Raw genomic sequence first — 19,710 nt, 5'->3', positions numbered from 1 at the left:
GATAGATCATGGCTGCTGCTGCACCTGCAGAACCGAAACCTTGCTTGCGGAAGAAATGTGAAGGTCAAAAGGGGCGTCTTCTGCAGGTGTTGCATCGCCATCTTAGAAAGACAGTAAAGAACATTACCAAAAGGGACTTTTTGGGTGAACTTTTGAACCCTCTATTGCTGCTGATCTAGTGAACTTAGGTGAACTCTTCCGAGAACTTGGTGAACTTAAGTGAACTCGTGTTTTCGCAAACTTCAAAACTGTGTATAAAGTTTAACTCGAAGGGGTGGGACTTTTCAGATACGTCAGCATAACCAGGTATAAAAAGGTGGCCCCAATTTGCTCATCGGGTCTCTTGCAGACTCCAACTTGTTGGCTAGATTGGCATACACATGTTCCTCGGTCCTGAGACCTTCTGTGGCCGATCGATGATAACTCCTCTCGGTGAACAAACCATTCAGGGGTCGCTACTACTCGTTCAGCTGAAGGGAAACCTATCTGCAAAAGAGGGTTAAACTGGACGCTAACAAGTACTACCCAACGGCTATTCGAAGTCAGGGAGACCCATGATGGTATCTTCGCTCACTGAAGGCAGCGTCAGCTGATCAGATTAAACAGTTTCTATGGTCCAGGATAGAGAACCAAATTTAACCAAAAGTTATCTTTTGTGGTTTCAACTCATAAGTTTTTGACCATTTTGAATTTTTGGTACCTATTCATGCTGAACCAATATGTTTGTTTTTGCTTCTAAATTGATTTTTACATCATTTTTCATCCATGGAATTTTTCAAAAATGTTCATGTAATCCATTTTTGTTGGTGATGAATTTACTTTCACATGTAATCTGTTAAATCTGACAATTTGGTTGTCAATCTGGCTTTTTGAGTGATTTAATGCATTTTTTTTACTGAGCTGCAAATAAAATTAAAAGGTTTTCTAAAACCATATGTTAGACTCTGGTGGGACATTGTCACTCAATTTGCTGGAGTAACCTTACACAGTTTCTTTTTCTTGTGGGATTACTGAGGACATATTTTCAGGAGGGGTTTTTCTTCTGACCACAAAAGGCCCCCATAGGTGAGTCTGAGTGGACACGGCTTCTCTCTCTGTTCTTTTCTTAAAATACAGCAGGCACATTTACACACATTTAAGGAGGGTTGGTTAGAGCAGTAGAGATGCGTTGTGCTCTGAGCTCTCGTAGCCTGCGAGTGACAAGAAACCACGAACCCTAACACTACAGCATATATGTGTGAGTCAGGAGCTGCAGATTGAAGTCAGACAGGATTAAAGCAGTCCTTGTAACTTTTCAATAATCAGTATTTTGTCCAAATGTATGTAACAATGAGAGAGAGATCAGTCCTTATATCACAGCCAGCCACAAGGGGGCGATTGAGATATTTTGGCAGGATATTTCTGTGTCTGTCATGTTTTCCATCACTGGGTTTGACACTTACACTCTGTGTAGTGATATGTGAAAAACCCAAGCAGGAAAATTATACTCCTAAAACGACTGAAGCTGAAAGTTGGAATAGAAAATGACAGTTTTATCAGGAATAAACTGATGAATTATATTTGCTAGTAACAGCTGGCAGGTGGATTTCTGGAAAATGGATGAAACATAAAGTCATTCCTGATCAAAACGTTTCAATCTCAATCATTTTTGGTGTCGTTCAATGGCAATAGGAGGTTGTTTTTTCATTTGTTCTGAATTTGTTCTGGTTATTAATCAGGTTTAAAATAAAATATGATAATCACAGCTTAACTTCACGTTGGCAAACGCCAACTTGAAAGACTCCATAAGAAAACTGGTTCAACAGCAGTCCATCTACAAGCCTACACTGACTACATTCAAGACTATAAGCAAGCTCTCAATGCAGCCCGGCCTGCCCATTACTCTCAAACAATCCACTCCTACTCCTCCAACCCAAAAGCACTTTTCTCCACAATCAACAATCTTCTCAAACCCCCTGACAATGTCTCCTCATCTTTCATCACTGAAAAATGTAATTCCTTTCTTTCATTCTTTCAATCGAAAATCCACACCACCTGCAGCAGCTTCAGCCCCCTGAGCCTTCTCTATAGCTGCCCCCTCCCTCTGGAACTCACTCCCAACACATATTCAAAACAGCACAGACTTACCTCCATTCAAATCACTGCTGATGAAAACTCACCTTTTTAGATAGGCTTTTAATCTGTGATTGTGATGTTCTGTCTTTTGTGTTTGTCTGTCTGCTTGATCTACTTTTTATGTTCATTTGTGTCTGTATTGTTTGTCTGCATTGTACAGTGTTTGAGTTTTATGAAAAGTGCTTCATAAATAAAATGTATTATTGTTAATAATAACAGTCTAAATGAAACATTATTGATTATAAAGACAGAATAAAAGATTTAAAAGTATTAAATGATATTAAAAAGTCAAAATTATGATATTGAAAGCCATAACGTGAAATAATACAATCTTAATTATGTTTTTAAAAATCAGAAAACGAGGTCAAAAATCAAATTATCAAATAAAAAGTCATAATATGAGATAAAAAGCAATATGAGATAAAAGTCAAATTTATGATATTGAACATTAAAATAGATTAAAAAAAAACCCTCACAAGTACTGATACAAAAACATAATAAAAATAGTTTAAATTATCAAATCAAATGTTATAATATGAGAAAAACAGTTGAATTATGGGATAGAAAAGTCATATTGAGAAAAAAAGGCGAGATTATTGTTTAAAAATTCATAATGTGAGATTTTTAAAGGTCTAGATGACATAAAAATTCATAACAGGAGACAAAAGTCAAAACTACAGATTAAAGTCATGATATGAGATTAAAAAAAAGTCCTCATTTTGAGATTAAAAAGTCTAAATTATGAGATAAAAAGCGATAATATGAGGAAAAAAAATCTTATCAATGATATTCAAAGGAATAAAATGGTCTTAAATTCAAAACTATCAATGAAAAGTGTCATTAGGGATATAAGAAAATCTAAATAATATGAGATTAAAAGTCAAAATAATAACAAATATTACATTCAAGAGTCATGATATGAGATAAAATATCTTAATGATGAATTAAAAGTCAGCACCTGAAAAACAATCATTTAAAAAGTCGTTATTATGAGATAAAAGGTCTAATTTATGAGAATTAAAGTCAAAATGAGGAAAAAATTATCAAAAGTCGTGATATGAGATAAGTCATGACTATGAGGTAAAATAAAATCTAAACAATGAGATCGAATAAAGTTAATCTTTTTATTCAACAGGTGAGAAAACAGACCAATTAATCAATGGCCAGGGTACCAGTCATGGTTTCAACCAGGAAATGGAAATTATACTTTGATACCCTGACCCCTCAATAACCTGGCATCCTAATCATCTCATGGATCTGCATGGATCCACCCCTTTAAATCACAGTCAATAATTAGTGTGACGTCAGTATCTGAGAAGAGGAAATACTGACTTTGCTGTGTGACTCCGGATGTGTTGGCGGTAGGCTACACGGACTGCGGAAATGTTCTTACTTATATAAAAAAATGTCCGATTTGGTCGGAAAACAGGACAGAAATGAAGACAGGGATTTAAAGAGGAAGCTGAGACCGGCCAACCAGGTAAATACACATCGATGACCACACACACACACACACACACACGCACATATATGTATATATATATATATATACACACACACACAATAGAACTGTAAAACGCTTTGGTCTTAGAAGAGATGAAAAACGAGGCTACTTTTCACGTCATCAAAGATGACAGTCTATATAAGGGCTAAATCAAGAATAGCTAGGGTGACCATTTTCTTGTCCAGCAATGAGAGACTCAAATGATACTCGAAGTTTACTCAAAGATGCTTTACAATTTCAATACATTTAAAGTAGCTATGCCTCCTCTGTATGGATAGAAGTTTTTGAAGTTGTATTGCACAAATAGAATTCCCTTTCAATGACTCATCAATTTAGTTGCCCAATGAAAAACAATGAAAACCAGGACATTTTCATCACTTTATAAAAACAACCAGGATGGCCAAGACAGGACGTGAAAACACGTCCTGGGAAAACAGGACGTTTGGTCACCCTTAGAATAGCTCAGCGTAATGTGATTAAGTTTCACGGAAACCGTACTGGACTGGCAATCTGCCATGTCAGACATTTTTGCGGTGATTTGGTACTTTAAGACCGATCTGACTTTTCTTTGTAGTCTTTTCCGTAAAGCACCGTTTCCACAGAGCTAGGGCAGCGGTTATTCATTGTTTTCTTTATAACGACAGTTCTCTGGACCAATAACGTCTCCTAAAAGTTTAACCCTCCCCTCTTTCCCCTCCCCACTCTTCTCCAGGTTAGGGAGTGAAAATGTTCGGAGGAAACTAGATTTAAGCGCGAAAACGATTAATGCCCGTCAAATTAGAACAAACTTTCAATCAAGATGCAGCTAAAGTTGTAAAGACTTCTACAGTCCGTGCAGCAGACAGTCTGACACTGCGATGATACTGATGAGGAGGAGGAGGAGGCAGAGCTGGAGAGGGAGGAGACAGGAAAGGAGCGTACGGTGAGCATGAGGGTCAAGTTCAAGTTGCGAGAGTCCCTTAAAGCAGTGGTGCCAAATTCAAAGCCCGGGGACAAAATCTGACCCTTGGTACAGTTATACCTGGTCCACTGGTATGTAAACTTAATCTAAATGATTTCAAATATCCTTGTTAAGTAGAACAAAATTGAAAAAGTAAGGAGTAAAAGTAATTAGATAAAAGGTCAGGAATGTGGAAAAGAAATTCATTTGTGTTTTCATTTCATATCTTTAATTTTGCATCTCACAATTATAGCTTAAACTTTTGATTTTGAATTTGTATCTCATATTTAGACCTTTTAGATTTATTTTAAATTTTAAGTCATGACCAATTTTAAGTTTGACCATTTAATGTATCATTTTGAATTTTATCTTGTGTTTGGACCTTTTCAGCTCCTAATTTAAAGAGGTAGGAGGAACACTATCACGCTTTTTCAGCTGTACACTGAAGTATCTGACTGAACTATGATAAAAACACATCAACGCTGGTGTTTTTTCTGACATTTGCACCAAACTGATACAAATCAACATTTTACTACTTTTGATTAGCCCAAACAGGGCTATAAGTGTGACTTATATCTAAGATTTTTATGGTTTTTTCAGATTTTTCCATTAATTAATTACAGATGAAAATGATGTTGACAGTTTCTGGTTAAATGTTGATCCTGTTAGCCTCACATGTTAGACCTAAATTCAGAATCTGACCCCTGCTGTGTCTGAGTTTCACACCCCTGCCATACATTATTATAATGTAGGCTAATAAACAATAAGACTGTGTCTCCCTTATTAATGAAGAAAAAACAGTTTTAGATTAAACCTGTAGCTCTTCTGTGATCTAAAGAATGAAGAAAATGTTTAAGTCCTCCACCATACCACTGAAGTAATCCTTTCTTAGTAAAAGACCTGAATTCAGACCTCTTCCCTACAGGTAGGCCTTAAATAATATAAATATTAAGCAGTACTCTTATCGTTAGAGTAAAATGTTACCTGCGAATAGACTGCTATTATACTGAGCTCACAGTTGGATTAATATGTTGGCCTATTTGGCTTATTTTCATTTCTTTTTCCCCACATGCATTCATGAGTTCATAGAAGCAGCTGATGTAACTTTTAAAAATGATGGCACCTATTGTTGAGAGAGTAATAAGTAGAAAAACAGCACCACCAGGTGTTAATTTAAGCATAGTAACTGCATCATGTGTGTTTCATGTAAATGTTTGCATTTAAAAACTTCCTTTTTTATTATTACTGTTTTATGTGATAAGCATCTGTGTAGGATTTTATTTTGAAAGCTAAGACACATCCTCATTTTAAAATAATTTGTCTTTTTTAATTCAAAGGTCTGTGGCAAGAAGAGGATGCATGAAGAAGATGAAGTAAATCGCCGATTTGAAATCAAGTTGAAGAAGAAAAGATGGAACGAGAAAAAGAACTATCAGATCTGCTTGACTTCTCTGCTATGTTTGTGGCTGGAAGCAGTAAGCAAACAGCTGAATCCTCACAGGTGGAGAGATTAAATAAAGATGGAAATAAGCCATCATGTCAGAATCAGGAAGGTCAAAGTTCAGCCAATCAAAATGAATTAACAGCAGAACAGAAACTGAAGCAGGGATTATGGAACCTAACATCCCGAACATCTCCCCGATTCGAGCCAATGTGTGGTAGCTCAAGACTCTCTGATCCCTACAGTTTGAACCCAGCAGGTTTCCTGACTCAACCATTATCAGTTAAAAGACATACGTTGCCTGAACATAGTAAAACACCAGCATATCAACCCCAAGGTGGACTGTCACCTGTATATTCCAGCAAAAGGAGACGCAGGGGTCCGCAGATTTTCAGGTACAGTTTGGAGGAAAAGCTGCCTGAGCAGGAGGCCCATCGTTCATTTAATATTCCCTCTTCCTCCAGCCATCCTATTTATGAAGAAGTCCAGTCCGGCCTATATGATGAGAATGTCTCCAATTATACCGGGGCATCCCTTCCTGAAACTCCACATCAGCTAGGACCAAGTCAGCCTGTTACCCAAGATCAGTCTGACCAAGACTTTGTCAGACTTCTGAGTCAAAATTCCACTGGATCATCAGGATCACCTCTCAAGTATCTTATTCCTACCATAGGCTCTACAAGCAGAGGTCAGGTGGGGGTGAAAGCACAACAGTTGTCTGACCACAGAGGAGCACCAACATATATACCCCAAAGTAGAGTGTTACCTAAATATCCCAGCAAAAGGAAACGCTCTGAACGCCCTCCATCACAGACCCCCCTCGTCTCTTTCTCTGCTGAGAATGTTGCAAGCAGTGACTCAGACACAGACTCAGACACAGAGCAAGAAAAGTTGGTCAAAGGCAGATACAAGAAGATTTTCAAGAACAGGTTTGAGGACTGGCTACCTGACCAAAATGCCCATCTTTCATCTAATTTTCCCTCTTCCTCCACCCATCCTATTTGTGAAGACGTCCAGTCCAGCCTTTATAATGATGAAGATGTCTCTAATTATATTGAGGCATCCCTTCACGAAACTCCCCATCAGCTAAGACCAAGTCAGCCTGTTACCCAAGATCAGTCTGACCAAGACATTGTCAGAGGTCTGAGTCCAAGTTTGAGTCCTCCCCATACAGTTTCATCTCACATATTCCATTCCAGAGACAAGGGCATGAAATCATTATTTACATCTCCATATCAACATGAAGGTGGACTGTTACCTGAATATCCCAGCAAAAGGAAACGCTCTCGAAGCTGTCCATCAGAGACCCCCACCTTCTCTTTTTCTGCTAAGCATGTTGAAAGCAGTGACTCAGGCACAGACTCATGCACAGACTCAGCCACAGAGCAAGAAGAGTTGGGTAAAGGCAGATTTGAGGAGATTTTGGGGCTCAGTTTTGTGAAAAAACTACCTGACCAGTTGTCTGACAACAGAGAAACACCAGGATGTCAACCCATAAGTGGACTATTTCCAGTAATTACACCAGGTTTTAGTTCTGTAGACCCTCTCCTACCTCAACCTTATCAAGTTAGAAAGAGGACTTACTCAGGTCTGCCATTGTCTTCTCTTTCCAGTCATTTTCAGAGGGGACTGCCCGATGGAAAAGCACATCCTCCCCATATAGTTTCATCTCACATATTCCATTCCAGAGACAAGGGCATGAAATCATTATTTATATCTCCATATCAACATGAAGGTGGACTGTTACCTGAATATCCCAGCAAAAGGAAACGCTCTCGAAGCTGTCCATCAGAGACCCCCACCTTCTCTTTTTCTGCTAAGCATGTTGAAAGCAGTGACTCAGGCACAGACTCATGCACAGACTCAGCCACAGAGCAAGACGAGTTGGGTAAAGGCAGACTTGACCTGTTGTCTGTCTACGGAGACGCCCACCACCAACAGCCTTGGAGCTCCTCCTGTTTGGAGACACATACCACAGACACAGAGAGCATGAACATAAATCTCTCTGTCCCTTGCTGTGCAGGGTCAGTAGATCAAACTATTCTGAAAGAGCTAGGAGGAGGGTTACTCTCAGACATCAGTGACCTTTTTGGCCTAGTTCCTCCCCTTCCAACACCTATGCCTTCAACTCTTTCTGGTTTTGAGGATCAATCTTCTCAACCCCTCAGGAGTATACAACAAGGATGTAGATTTGTTGGTTTAAACAGGGAGGACATAGTAGACAGAGGCACAGGCAGCAGCAGCAACTCCAAACCTTCTGACTACATCCTAACATGCTCTCCATCCAGATCACCAACCACTCTTGACCCAGACTGCCAACATCCCAGTGTCACTGAAGAAAGCAAGGAGTTATGGGACCTGACGTCTGATCTGGATGTAGTTGATACAGCTGTGATCTGCCCCATCACAAACACCCTGCCACCCTCTTCTCAGATCCAAACCCGTTACTCCTCCAGTCCTGATTGGAGTCAAGGAGCTCCTAGATCTTTCCCTCGTTCTCACAGCTCTCCCTCACTGTGTCACATGACCTCTGCAGATAAGAAAACCTTAAGACGAGCATGTAGCTTACCTGATCTGCTGTTGAAAACCAGCTGTGAGCAGTTTACACCAGACATCAGCGCTGATGGAGACGATGAAACTTACAGGTTCCAGTGCTCCATTCCAGGTCTGTACCAGTGCAGTGTGACTAGTCTGGTGTTCCACATGAAGCGAGAAGGAGACGTGGTCTACAGGTCAGTCACCTGGAACAGGAAGTTACTCTCCCAGCACCATAAGCAGCCTGCAGGACCGCTGTTTGACATCAAATGTGAGCAGCAGAGCATGTGTCAGCTCCACCTCCCACACTGTGAGATCCCCTCCACAGGTGGGGGTCTCTTCTTGTCAGTGGCTCATGTGAATGATGAGGGCATGGAGTTTATCGTCCCTCATAAGATAACGGAGAGTCATGTCATCATAAACGTCTCAGGCTTTTCTGATTTTGGCATTGTTAGGGATGAGGACTCTCCAGCTGTCCCGGTCCGAGCTCTGGTTCTGCTGTTCTACCAGCCCCCGGTTGATCCTAAACCGAGCTCTCTCCTCAATGTGTTAATGCTGCCGAGGAATGTGGTGCTCCGAGACGTGCTGCGCACCAGGAAGAAGTTAGTTGGAGATGAGCGCTACACGGAGACGTCTCCATACTGTAGACTTCACCCACAGCAGGAGTACAGTCTGTCCACGTGTCCTGACGACAACTCGGTTCTAGTGGAACCAACAACAGCAGAGTTTGACATTGATGACTTCGACAACTACTTCCCATCATTCCAGGTGAGATTAGAGCAGACCATGGATCACATAAAGCTGTTTCTGAAGCACAACGACAGCTCACTCAGTGTCTGGGAGAGACGAGTCTGTCTTCAGTCCTCTGGAGTCCAAAGGTCCTGTGGACAGAGCGCTCCAAATCTGCCCTCATGCCAGAAACTGTTTGAAATACGGAGCGGCTTCATCGAGGGGGTATCAGGACCCGTCCTCAAAAGTGTGCTGGACAAACTGTTTGAGAAAACGGTGATGACTGACTCTGAGCGGGAATCAGCAGAAGCGATACCAGACAAAAGAGACAAAGCTCGTTTTGTTATCGACACGGTGAAGAATAAAGGTGGAGCTGCGAGTTCAGAGATGATCGAGGCTCTGTGTGACATTGACCCCTTCCTCTGTGAACACCTGGGACTGATGTGAAGCTGATGTGGTAAACCAGTATCAGTACTGGTGTCAATATTGTTGAATTTTGTAATGTTGTCTTCAGCAGTTTAAACACATGCACTATGTCGTAGTGCACTCATGAGGCAAAACCAATGACATAATGCAGGAAATGCAAATATTTTGTTCCATTCTATACCTGCCTCATATACATTTTTTAAAATCAAAGATAAGAAATATGTTTTGGGTATGCATAGGGAGTTCTGAGTACACACAGAGAGAAAAAAATCAGTTTTGTTGAGCAGAAGTATCCTGAACAAGAGGGGAATGGTTTGAGCACAACACAGGAAATCTGATTGTGTCATTGAAGGTATGAGTTTATAGAAAAGCACAAAAGAAGCTTTTAAGGGAAAGGTAAAAAAAAATGTGAGCACAACATCAATAACTCATGCTCTCAAAATATTTAAAGTACTCATAATGAAAGCAACGATAATAACTTCATACTTGGAATGGATTGACAATATGTCTTGAGATATCTCCTTACCATCTACTTAAAGGGGCAGTATATTATATTTAGCCTAGTAACATTTAGCAAAGCAAACTTGGTAAAAATAGAACACAGTATTTAAAGATAAAATTTAAATCACTCTTTAATCACCTGACTACATAAAACTGTTTCACCTGTATTAGATTATGATAATAATAATTTTACTAATACATGGTGAGGGTCCCCTCCACTGACTCTGCCATAATGGGTTTTTGGATCTTACATGTTTCTGCAGTACCACAGAAATGACCAAAAAACAAAGGACTTTTTATTGGTTTCAGTTTCTTATTTGACAAATGAATAACAACCTCCCAGGTGCTCCAGACCCCCCTGTTACAACTACCTATGTGAGCCAGCAGAGGGAGCCATTTAATTGTTGATAAACAGAAAAACCTAGAGGGTGGAAACAAATGTATTAAAGATTTCAGAGTGGATTTTAAGCCCAAGTGTTGGAGTTAGTTGTCATTGTTAATAGATTCAGTGTTAATTCAACTCTGTAGAGTGTCAGTTTAACCAAGCACAGCAGGTGGAGTTTTCCCATGTGTTTAGATGTCACCTGTTGTACAGTTATCACTGCTGGGATTCCTTTGCTCATGTTTATGGTGAATTATTGTTGTTTTTTATGTTAGACACATCTGCACCATGAGTGACATTGTCCATTTGGTTACTGGCTTCCCACATGCGGCATGAAATGACTTGTGAGCACTAGGGTATGGAGCAGTGCAGTTAATGATCTGTGTGCATTGACAAATCGTAATAAAAAATATTTATATGGGGTTTTTTCAGTTTAAAATGTTACATTTTATGTTTTTCATTTTGACAGATAATACATCGTGTATTAATTTGTGTGGGACCAGGGTGGCTCAGCTTAGTAACAAGAGGAGCTCCAAGGAGTAAAGGCTGGGAGTCACTGCCTTACATAATAAGATCATGTCTGTGAATCTCCATGGAAGGACCTTCTTTTTACCTGAGTTCATATCTTTGTAAGCCAGCAGGGGGAGGTTGATGTTAAAGTTTGTTACAAAAGTAGCTTGCTATTATCTCAATGATAAAATGTTCTTCAAACTTGACTGCAGGGAAACATGTATGATTTATTTTCTGCATGCAGGTTCTGATATCTTTACCTCAATACCACTGAAATGTTTTACATGATCTAAGAGAAGTATTGCTTCATGAAATGACTTGACAAAATCCTGAAATCCTGCAGTTTCTTGATGAGCAAAAATTGAAATGGCTGTTTAAGTTTGATGTGTTTAGACTTGCTATTTGTTTTTCTATCTCAAAAGCCTGGAAAAAAGACAACAGAGTTTATTTAACTAATTTGCTATTTTTAAGTTTATCTCTATTTTCCTTTTCTGTTCTATAATGATGAGAGAACTACTATGCACTCTGATCCTGGTTTTGTTTGTATTCTTGGTGTCATGGAAGACCATGTGGGCTGGACATATGATTGTACATATAACACAATAATATAATAAAAACTTCAAACTTCAAACTTGTTTTGTTATTTTGTTTTGTTGGTATAGCAGGGGAATGATTGTTATCAAATGCAACTTTCATCAAAATAGTAACTATTGTGATTTTTTTTCACTAGATTTATGTAAAAAATCGAGAAAACTTTTTAATCTAGTCAAATTTAATAACCATAAAATAATTAATAAATATTATATAAATATTATAATTTAGGCCAGAGAGTCAATCTCATCCTTATGTTTATGTTTGCCTTATGCAATGCAACAAATGAGTCCATTCCACTGTCTGTGTGTATTCTGTCTTTTGAACTATCCAATAAAATGTCATGTAATTGTAACTTTGCTTTATGCTTTTTAAATTACCTTTTTAAATTAGCTTAGGACAACAAATTAAAATGAGCTGTTGTGCCGAATCTACCATTGACCCATATTTTCAGTTGATGTACACTGTCCTAATTCTATGAATGTATCCATCTATCCTTTGACTGTCGTTTACAAATAATATTTAAAAAGCTAACAAACAGTATCTTTGTAGCATTTTAGGCAAAAAGATTTTGTGTATTGTAGAAAAAAAAAAAAAAAAAAAAAAAAAAAAAAATATATATATATATATATATATATATATATATATATATATATATATATATGGATGTTTTCATAGAACATTTCTATGCAAATCTATATTTTTGTTAGTTTTTAAAATATTACCAGAACTAAAACAATAGAAAAAAATATAAAGCTTTATTTTAAAATGCTCATTTGCCATAGATGAAATAAATTTTTTTTTTTTTCGGACCATACTAAAACTTCCTGTTTTCTTCTCTTCGACTTCCGGTTTCGTCGTTGCTTACTGCCGTTAGCTTGTTGCTAACGTAGTGCTAGATCTAAGCGCAGCATCCACACTTCAGACCGGACGGTGAGCCTCAGAGTGGAGAATCAGCGCAGGAGTTTCTCTCTTACATTTTCAGTTTATCACTTTTTTCTCTCTGTATCTTTGAGCGAAAGGTTCCGTTGGGAACACTGGGGTCTCTGGGTCTGGGATATACTAACATCTTCGTGTACCGAGTGGATTTCAGCCGTTAGAGGAGCTCAGAGGAGGTTTGGAGCATGAACCCTCCGTGTGCCCGCTGTGGGAAGATCGTCTACCCGACGGAGAAAGTCAGCTGCTTGGACAAGGTGAGCTCTGTGTGAGATTGTCAGATAATCCACACACAATCTGGTGGTTTTATTTTCACAGACCTCTTCTGATGAAGATTTAAACAAATTCTTTCAGAGGTCAGGCTGTTAAAATTTAACCGATAATTCGGTGTTAAAGGAAACACCCTCCGTTTCCACGGAGAGTGGTTTTGAAAAGTGCACAGACTTTAAAAAGCTACATCACTGCAACCGGACGATAGATTATCAGTTTCCTAAATGCATATACAGGTGCCTCTAAAATAATTCTTTTTCCCTGTAACTTATTTCTAAAAGTTAAACCTCCATATATTCTAGATTCATCAAATAATTCGACTATTGCTTGCCTGAATATTCCTGAGCCTTCGTTTTCTCATTCTGGTTCATACACACAACCACAATCATAGGATAGACTACTGACTTGACTCTTGTCCAGAAGACAATTATTGACATCCTCCACAATGAAGGTAAGCCACAGAAGGTCCCTGCTGAGAGGACAGGCTGGTCCCAGAGGCTGTATCAAAGCAGATTCATGGAAAGTTGACTGAAGGGAAAAGTGTGGCAAGAAAAATGTGAGGGATGAGCTCAGTCTTCAGAGGATTGTCAAACAAAGTAGATTCAAGTACTTAGGGGGGCTTTACAAGGAGGACTGAGGCTGGAGTCAGTGGATCAGGAGCCACCACACAGACAACTCCAGGAAATGGACTACAAGCCTTGTGTTCTTAGTGTGGAGCCAATCCTGCACCACAGACAATGTCATCAGCATCTCACCTGGGCTGAAGAGACCAAATGGACCGTTGGTCTGTGGTCCAAGTTTTAAATTTCACTTGAAAATTGAAGTACCAGAGTCCGGAGGAAGATTAAAGAGGCCCAGAATCCCTGGTCCCTGAAATCCAGTCTGAAGTTTTCTCCATGAGTGATGGTTTTGGGTGCCATGTCATCTGCTGCAAGTCTAGAGTCAACACTGTCAGCCATCTACTGGGAGGTTTTAGAGCCCTTCATGCTTCCATCTGCTGAGAAGCTTTATGGAGATACTGAAACTGGTTCACTGACCATGATATTACTGTGTTTGATTGGCCAGCCAACTGGTCAGACCTGAACCCTGTAGAGAATCTCTTGGGGTAGATAAGAGACACCAGACTCAACAGTCCAGACGAGCTGAAGGCTGCTATGAAAGCAACCTGGGCTTCATTCATAACACCCCAGCAGGACCACAGACTGACTGGCTCCATGACACAAGCACAGATTCTGTAATTTTTGCAAAAGGAGCTTCAACCAATAACTGAGTGCATCAAAGAGCAGAATTTTCTCGAAGGTCAGCATTTCTGTATCATAAATTCTTTTTGGTCTGATATTCTTTGATATTCTAATATTATGAAACTCTGGATTTTCATGAGCTGTCAGCTGTAGTCATCAACATTTTTAACACTAAAGAATTTAAGTATTTGTCTTTGTATGGGATGAATTTGCAAAAGTTTCTCTTCCATCAAAGGAAAAAATAACCTTTTCACGATATTCTAATTTATTGAGATGCACCTGAATATGCTGCCAACATTTTATTTGGAAACTAAATGTCAATTAAAGATAGGGAAATTACAGTAAAGAAGAAATTCTTTACACCATGTTAAGTTTGTGATAAGAATCCAAAGAGAAAGTAGTTTTGTTGGGAAATATTTTATACAGCCGTTAGCACCGAAACGTTGCCAACATATTTGAGCAATTTAGAAAGTGTGCTGGAGTTTGCTGGTAACTTCGATAACTGAAAACAATGAAACGTGGGGGTTAACGAGCCATTTTTGTTGAGCTTGTATAGCATTTTTTTCAGCTGTCTGACTACTCAGAGGACTTTTACACTGACGTTTAAACCAACCCATTCATACACATTACCTCCACTTTCACACACTGATGGTATAAGACTGGCCATCACTAGACAGCAGTGGGCACAAATTGGGGTTAAGGGATCAAACCCCTGACCTTCCGATTGTGGGATGAACGACTGATCCACAGTTGACCTTTTATTCTGCCATAGTATCAAAACAAATGTCTGATCTTATTCAAGAGTGGTATGGAAGTTGAAAATATTGCTGGAGTGGAGGTTGAACACAACCTTTCAGGGATGCACGATATTATCGGCCTGATATTGGTATCGATATCAGTATTTTTGCTGATATTTGCATCTGATATTTTGGCCATGGATATCAGCATATATTCAGTATAAAATTTGGCCATACATACTAATAAATCACTGCAGTTTTAGGCTTGACCAGCAGACCAATGTAAGTCGAGATCTTTTTCTGTATTTATCCTCATTCTTTAAACTTAAAAGTGTCTTTTAAGAAAAACAGTTTGTGTCTTTTTTCATCCTCCAAACTTAAATTATGTTCTAAGGACTAAATTTTTGGTTATGTCAAACATATTTAAATATTAGTATCGATATTGGTGCCAGCTAAAATGAATCTATAAATATCGGCATATCGGATATCGTCAAAAATTCAATATTGTGCATCCCTACAACCTTTGACTAATTTTTGGAGGCACAATTGGGGTTGGGATGTGACTAAACAGCTATAACTACTATTTACATATTTTTTAATTTGTAAGTTATTTTTTTATATTTCCTATTTTGTATTCATTGCCTCAGTTGCATGCCCTTCTTGCTCTATTCATTTTTCCATGTCTCTATTGCGTGCTTTGCTTACACCACTCTTGCTGCAGTAAATTTGGAATTTCCCAATGTGGGACTAATAAAGGAATATCTTCTATTAACTTACTATCAAACAAACATTAAAAAGCAGGTGGTGCCATCATACATATATGAAATATTGTACCAGATTAATATCTGAACACCTCTGACATATGCTGATAAACTTTTAATAATAATATGAGAGAAAGGATAAAAAAGTTACAAGAGGTTACAGTCATTTGGCATCATCATTAACGCGATAAAATTGCGAAGAAGCTGGTGGACTTCCTGTTGGGATTTGGGCATGTGTCTTAGAGGCTTTTTTGTAGATCTGATGATGACCTATATGCACACCAAAACTTTGTGCAGGGGCTGATTTTTTTTGTGGCAACACATAAAAAACACATTAAAAAATCAGTGGAGTGAATGTTTAACTAGCAGAACGGGGCACTTTGACAAAGTAATGATATTGACGCATGGATGTATTCAGGATCAATGTGTGACTATCCTTGTGAAGTTTGGTGATGACTGAAATAAACCCTAAAAAGTTATAAGGCAGTATTGGTGTAATTTCACAGCAAAACAGACAAGAAAGAAGTTCAAGTTTGGGCTCTGGTTACGGCCCTGCCCTTTGGTAAAAACTCACAGTTCGCACAACCTTGGGTTTCCAGGTTGTCTAGTTGTTTGTTTGTTTTAGATTTATTTTTGGGCATTTTTGTGCCTTTATTAGATAGAGGAGGACAGTGGATAGAGTCAGAAACAGGGTCAAGAGTGGGGGTGAAACATGCGGTGAAGGGCCTCAGGCCGGATTCGAACCCGCCTGCGTACATGGGGAGCGCCTTTAACCACTAGGCCACCTGCTCCCCCAGGTTGTCTAGTTTGAGTAAAAAAATTCTGGAGTCAGTCAGATGAAATCCCCCTGACAAGTTTGTTAAATGTGCAAAATCACCAACAGTGAAAAACGCCAGAAAAAGGCCACATTTTGACCTTTCACTGTTTGTAGTGCAGTACCTGAACATTTTAGAGGATAGCCCCTTTTTTTAGAGGATAGAGACTTTTTTCGTCTAATCATGATACATATATGTACAAATTCTCGTGCTCGTACGTAGCTCTTACCCAGGGCCCTATCTCACTTTTGGTGCCCCTCAGGGGTCACTGTTTTGTGGACTTGGCTCTGGCTATTTCTGCAGGGGGACAATTTTGGGGAAAGTTTGGTGAGTTTTGGGAATGGTAAGGCCCCCAAAAAAGGCCTTGAATTAGTGAAGAACGCAGATACAATCGAGTCCTTGCTGGCCCTAGGTTGGTGCAGGGTCCTAGCCATCCTTAGGTTGGTGCTCAGGCCTTAAATATAAGTGGTAGATATTATAATTTAGTTATTTCCATTTTTATTCCACTATAAAGATGAAGTAGGTGGTTTTTTGTTGTGCTTGCTTGTTAACACCTCTTATAGTCTGTTGCATAATGATGATGAATTATTAATTGATCCTCAGCAGTCTCATGCACTCTCTGTCTGTCGTATGAAGCATCAGATGACACAACAGCATGAAGACAGTGCACATTATATCAGCTCTCATCTTTATTAACAAAGACTCCTGTTTCACTGAGCTGTAGCAAAAACTGTGTTGACTAACATGAACAAAACATTAACCTTTACCACTCTCTATGCCAGCTGGTTTTAACCAACATGAACTAAATTTACCCTATCTGCCGTCCTGTTTAAACGGCCGTGCATTGTTTGAAGCTTGATTTAAGGAATAAAAGAGCTGAAACAATGAACGAGGCCGTGATTTAGAGGAGGAGGAGGCTGCCAGAAAAGCTGAGGAGAAAGTGAGAAGGAGAGTGTTAGGGCGAGAGAGAGAGAGAGAGAAACACACTCAGCATCCAAGGATTCCAAGGCTCCCTGCTGTCTCTTACAAAAGCTCATTTCATCAGGACTTTTACAAGAATGGAGGCATCTTTCCTCAAAGATATGAAACAGAATTTAAGTTGTTCTAGAAGCTAGTAAGACAGAAGTTTAATGTGACCTCTGCTGTTTGTTTTTCATTCAAACTTCCTGTAAATTTTTGCAAGGGTCGTCCTGATTGATCAGCAAAATTAGCCAGAAAATTGTGTTTGGTAGATTGGAATTAATGCTGTTAATCATTGATCACAAAAATCAGTTATCTGTGGTTAATTCATAGCCTTCAGTCACATGACTGTATGGTGATCTAAGGGCAAAAAGTGTAGAGCAGTGGCAGCTACCACTCACCAGTGAAGGCTACATGGATCAGCAGCACCAGGTATTTCATTTTCCTTCTTTTCAAAAACAACGCACATCACCAAAAACTGCAGAAAAACAGATTATTTTTTATATGAGAATTTTTGTCTCTTTACACCCCTATACAGCACAGGAACAATATTTAAACCTCTAAAACCAGAAACATCTGAGCTGGAACTTTGCTTCCATGATGTCTGAGTACCAGTAGGGAAGAATCCTTCTCCTAAAGCTGCTACCAGGATGAAAGTCTACAAAAGTACAGACAGTCAGATGTATTTTCAGTAGAAATGTACACTGCATTTAGAAATTTTCAGACCCCCTCACTTCTTCAGTTTTATGTCACAGCCTGATGCTACAGCTGTCTAAACTTGTTTTTTCTCTCATTAATCTACATTTTGCTAGGTACAGTTGGCAGCATTTACAGCCTCGAGTCTTTTCAGTATGACGCCACAAGCTTTGCATACATGGATTGGGGGATTTTCTGCCATTCTTCTTTGCTTTTTCATCTCAGTCAGGTTGGATGAGGACCGTTGGTGAACAGCCATTTTCCAGTCTCTGCAGAGTTGTTGGATATGGTTGAAGTCAAAGTTCTGGCTGGACCCCTCTAGCTGGCATTCACAGAGTCCCCCCTAAGCCACTTCTGTGTTGTCTTGATTGTGGTCTTAGGGTCATTACCATGTTGGAAGGTGAACCTTAAACCCAGTGTGAGGTCCTGAGCGCTGAGGAGCAGGTTTTCCTTGAGGATCCCTCTGTACCATTCAGCTTTCCCTCAACTCTGACCAGTCTTCCAGTCCCTGCTTCTGAAAAGCACCCCCACAGCATGATGCTGCCACCACCATGCTTCACTGCTGGGATCAAGGTTATAATAGTGTGGGATTTTTCATTTGTTTCATTTTTATTTTGTTTTTACCCTTTGTTTTAAATTTCAGTTTAGTTTTAATTAGTTTTTACTGCTGATTTGTTAGTTTAGTGTTTATTTTGCAAAAAACGTCCATGGGTTTCTTGAAAGGCGCTATATAAATTCAAGATATTATTATTATTATTAAAAATGCTTCGTTTTAGTTTCGTTTTTATCTGTTTTAGTGTTTTTCTGCAATATGGGATCCCTGTCAGGGGCAAGACCCAAAACGGCTCTTCATGTATCATTTTATTTATTCAATTTTGATGTTTGAATACAATCCGATACCTAGATAACCATTCTGTGAGGTCTTCTTCATTCAAATCAGGCGATTTTACCCGTCCCAGTCTTGGGTGTTCATGTCAGTCAGTCTGCTTCTGACAAAGGCCAAAACTAAGGATAATTTGTCCCTTATTTTACTTTATTTTAGGTAGATTTGAAAGCATAGAGTTCATTTTTTATAAGATGATTCATTTTAATTTAGTTTCAGTGATCTAAAAGGATTTTTCTATTGTACTTTTAGTTATTTAGTTAATTATAATAACCTTGGTTTGGGTGGTATTGGGCAGGTGATGAGCTTTGCCTGGTTTCCTCCAGATACAACATTTAGAACTGAGGCCAAACAGTTCAATCTTGGTTTCATCGGACCAAAGGATCTTGTTTCTCACAGTCTGAGAGTCCTTCAGAGGCTTTTTTTGCAAACTCCAAACAGGCTTTGTGTTTTACACTTCCCTGCCATAAACCCAGATCAGTGGAGGACTGCAGTGATGGTTTTCCTTCTGGAACTTTGTCCCATCTCCACACAGGATCTCTTGAGCTCAGTCAGAGTGACCATCAGGTTCTTGGTGTCCTCTCTTACTAAGGCCCTTCCTCCCCCATTGCTAAGTTTGGCCAGGAGACCATCTCTTGGAAGAGTCCTTGTTGTGCCAATCTTCTTCCATTTAAGAATTCTGGAGGCCGCTGTTCTCTTGTTGTTTCTGCAAAACAGCGAAAAGGATAGCTGTAGCA

At 39.2% G+C, this 19,710-nt stretch overlaps 2 protein-coding genes across 2 annotated transcripts in view; both read left to right on the top strand.

Moving 5' to 3' along the window:
• Positions 1–3,459: 3,459 nt before the first annotated feature.
• On the top strand, positions 3,460–11,676 carry LOC121527747. Its single transcript, XM_041814810.1, has 2 exons — positions 3,460–3,595; positions 5,897–11,676. Exon 2 carries the CDS (start codon positions 5,971–5,973, stop codon positions 9,709–9,711), a length of 3,741 nt encoding a protein of 1,246 aa, XP_041670744.1. The 5' UTR covers positions 3,460–3,595; positions 5,897–5,970; the 3' UTR covers positions 9,712–11,676.
• Positions 11,677–12,595: 919 nt separating this feature from the next.
• The window catches only part of LOC121527232 (LIM zinc-binding domain-containing Nebulette-like), a 46,024-nt gene continuing 38,909 nt past the window's right edge, over positions 12,596–19,710 (top strand). Inside the window, exon 1 of the mRNA XM_041814087.1 lies at positions 12,596–12,867. Within this exon, the coding sequence (XP_041670021.1) occupies positions 12,799–12,867 (69 nt within the window). The 5' untranslated portion in view covers positions 12,596–12,798. The remainder of the gene's footprint in view (positions 12,868–19,710) is intronic.

The sequence above is a fragment of the Cheilinus undulatus genome, linkage group 19 (genome assembly GCF_018320785.1).
Source record: "Cheilinus undulatus linkage group 19, ASM1832078v1, whole genome shotgun sequence".
NCBI classification, from domain to species: Eukaryota; Metazoa; Chordata; class Actinopteri; order Labriformes; family Labridae; genus Cheilinus; species Cheilinus undulatus.
This window is presented reverse-complemented; position numbering and strand designations above follow the sequence as displayed.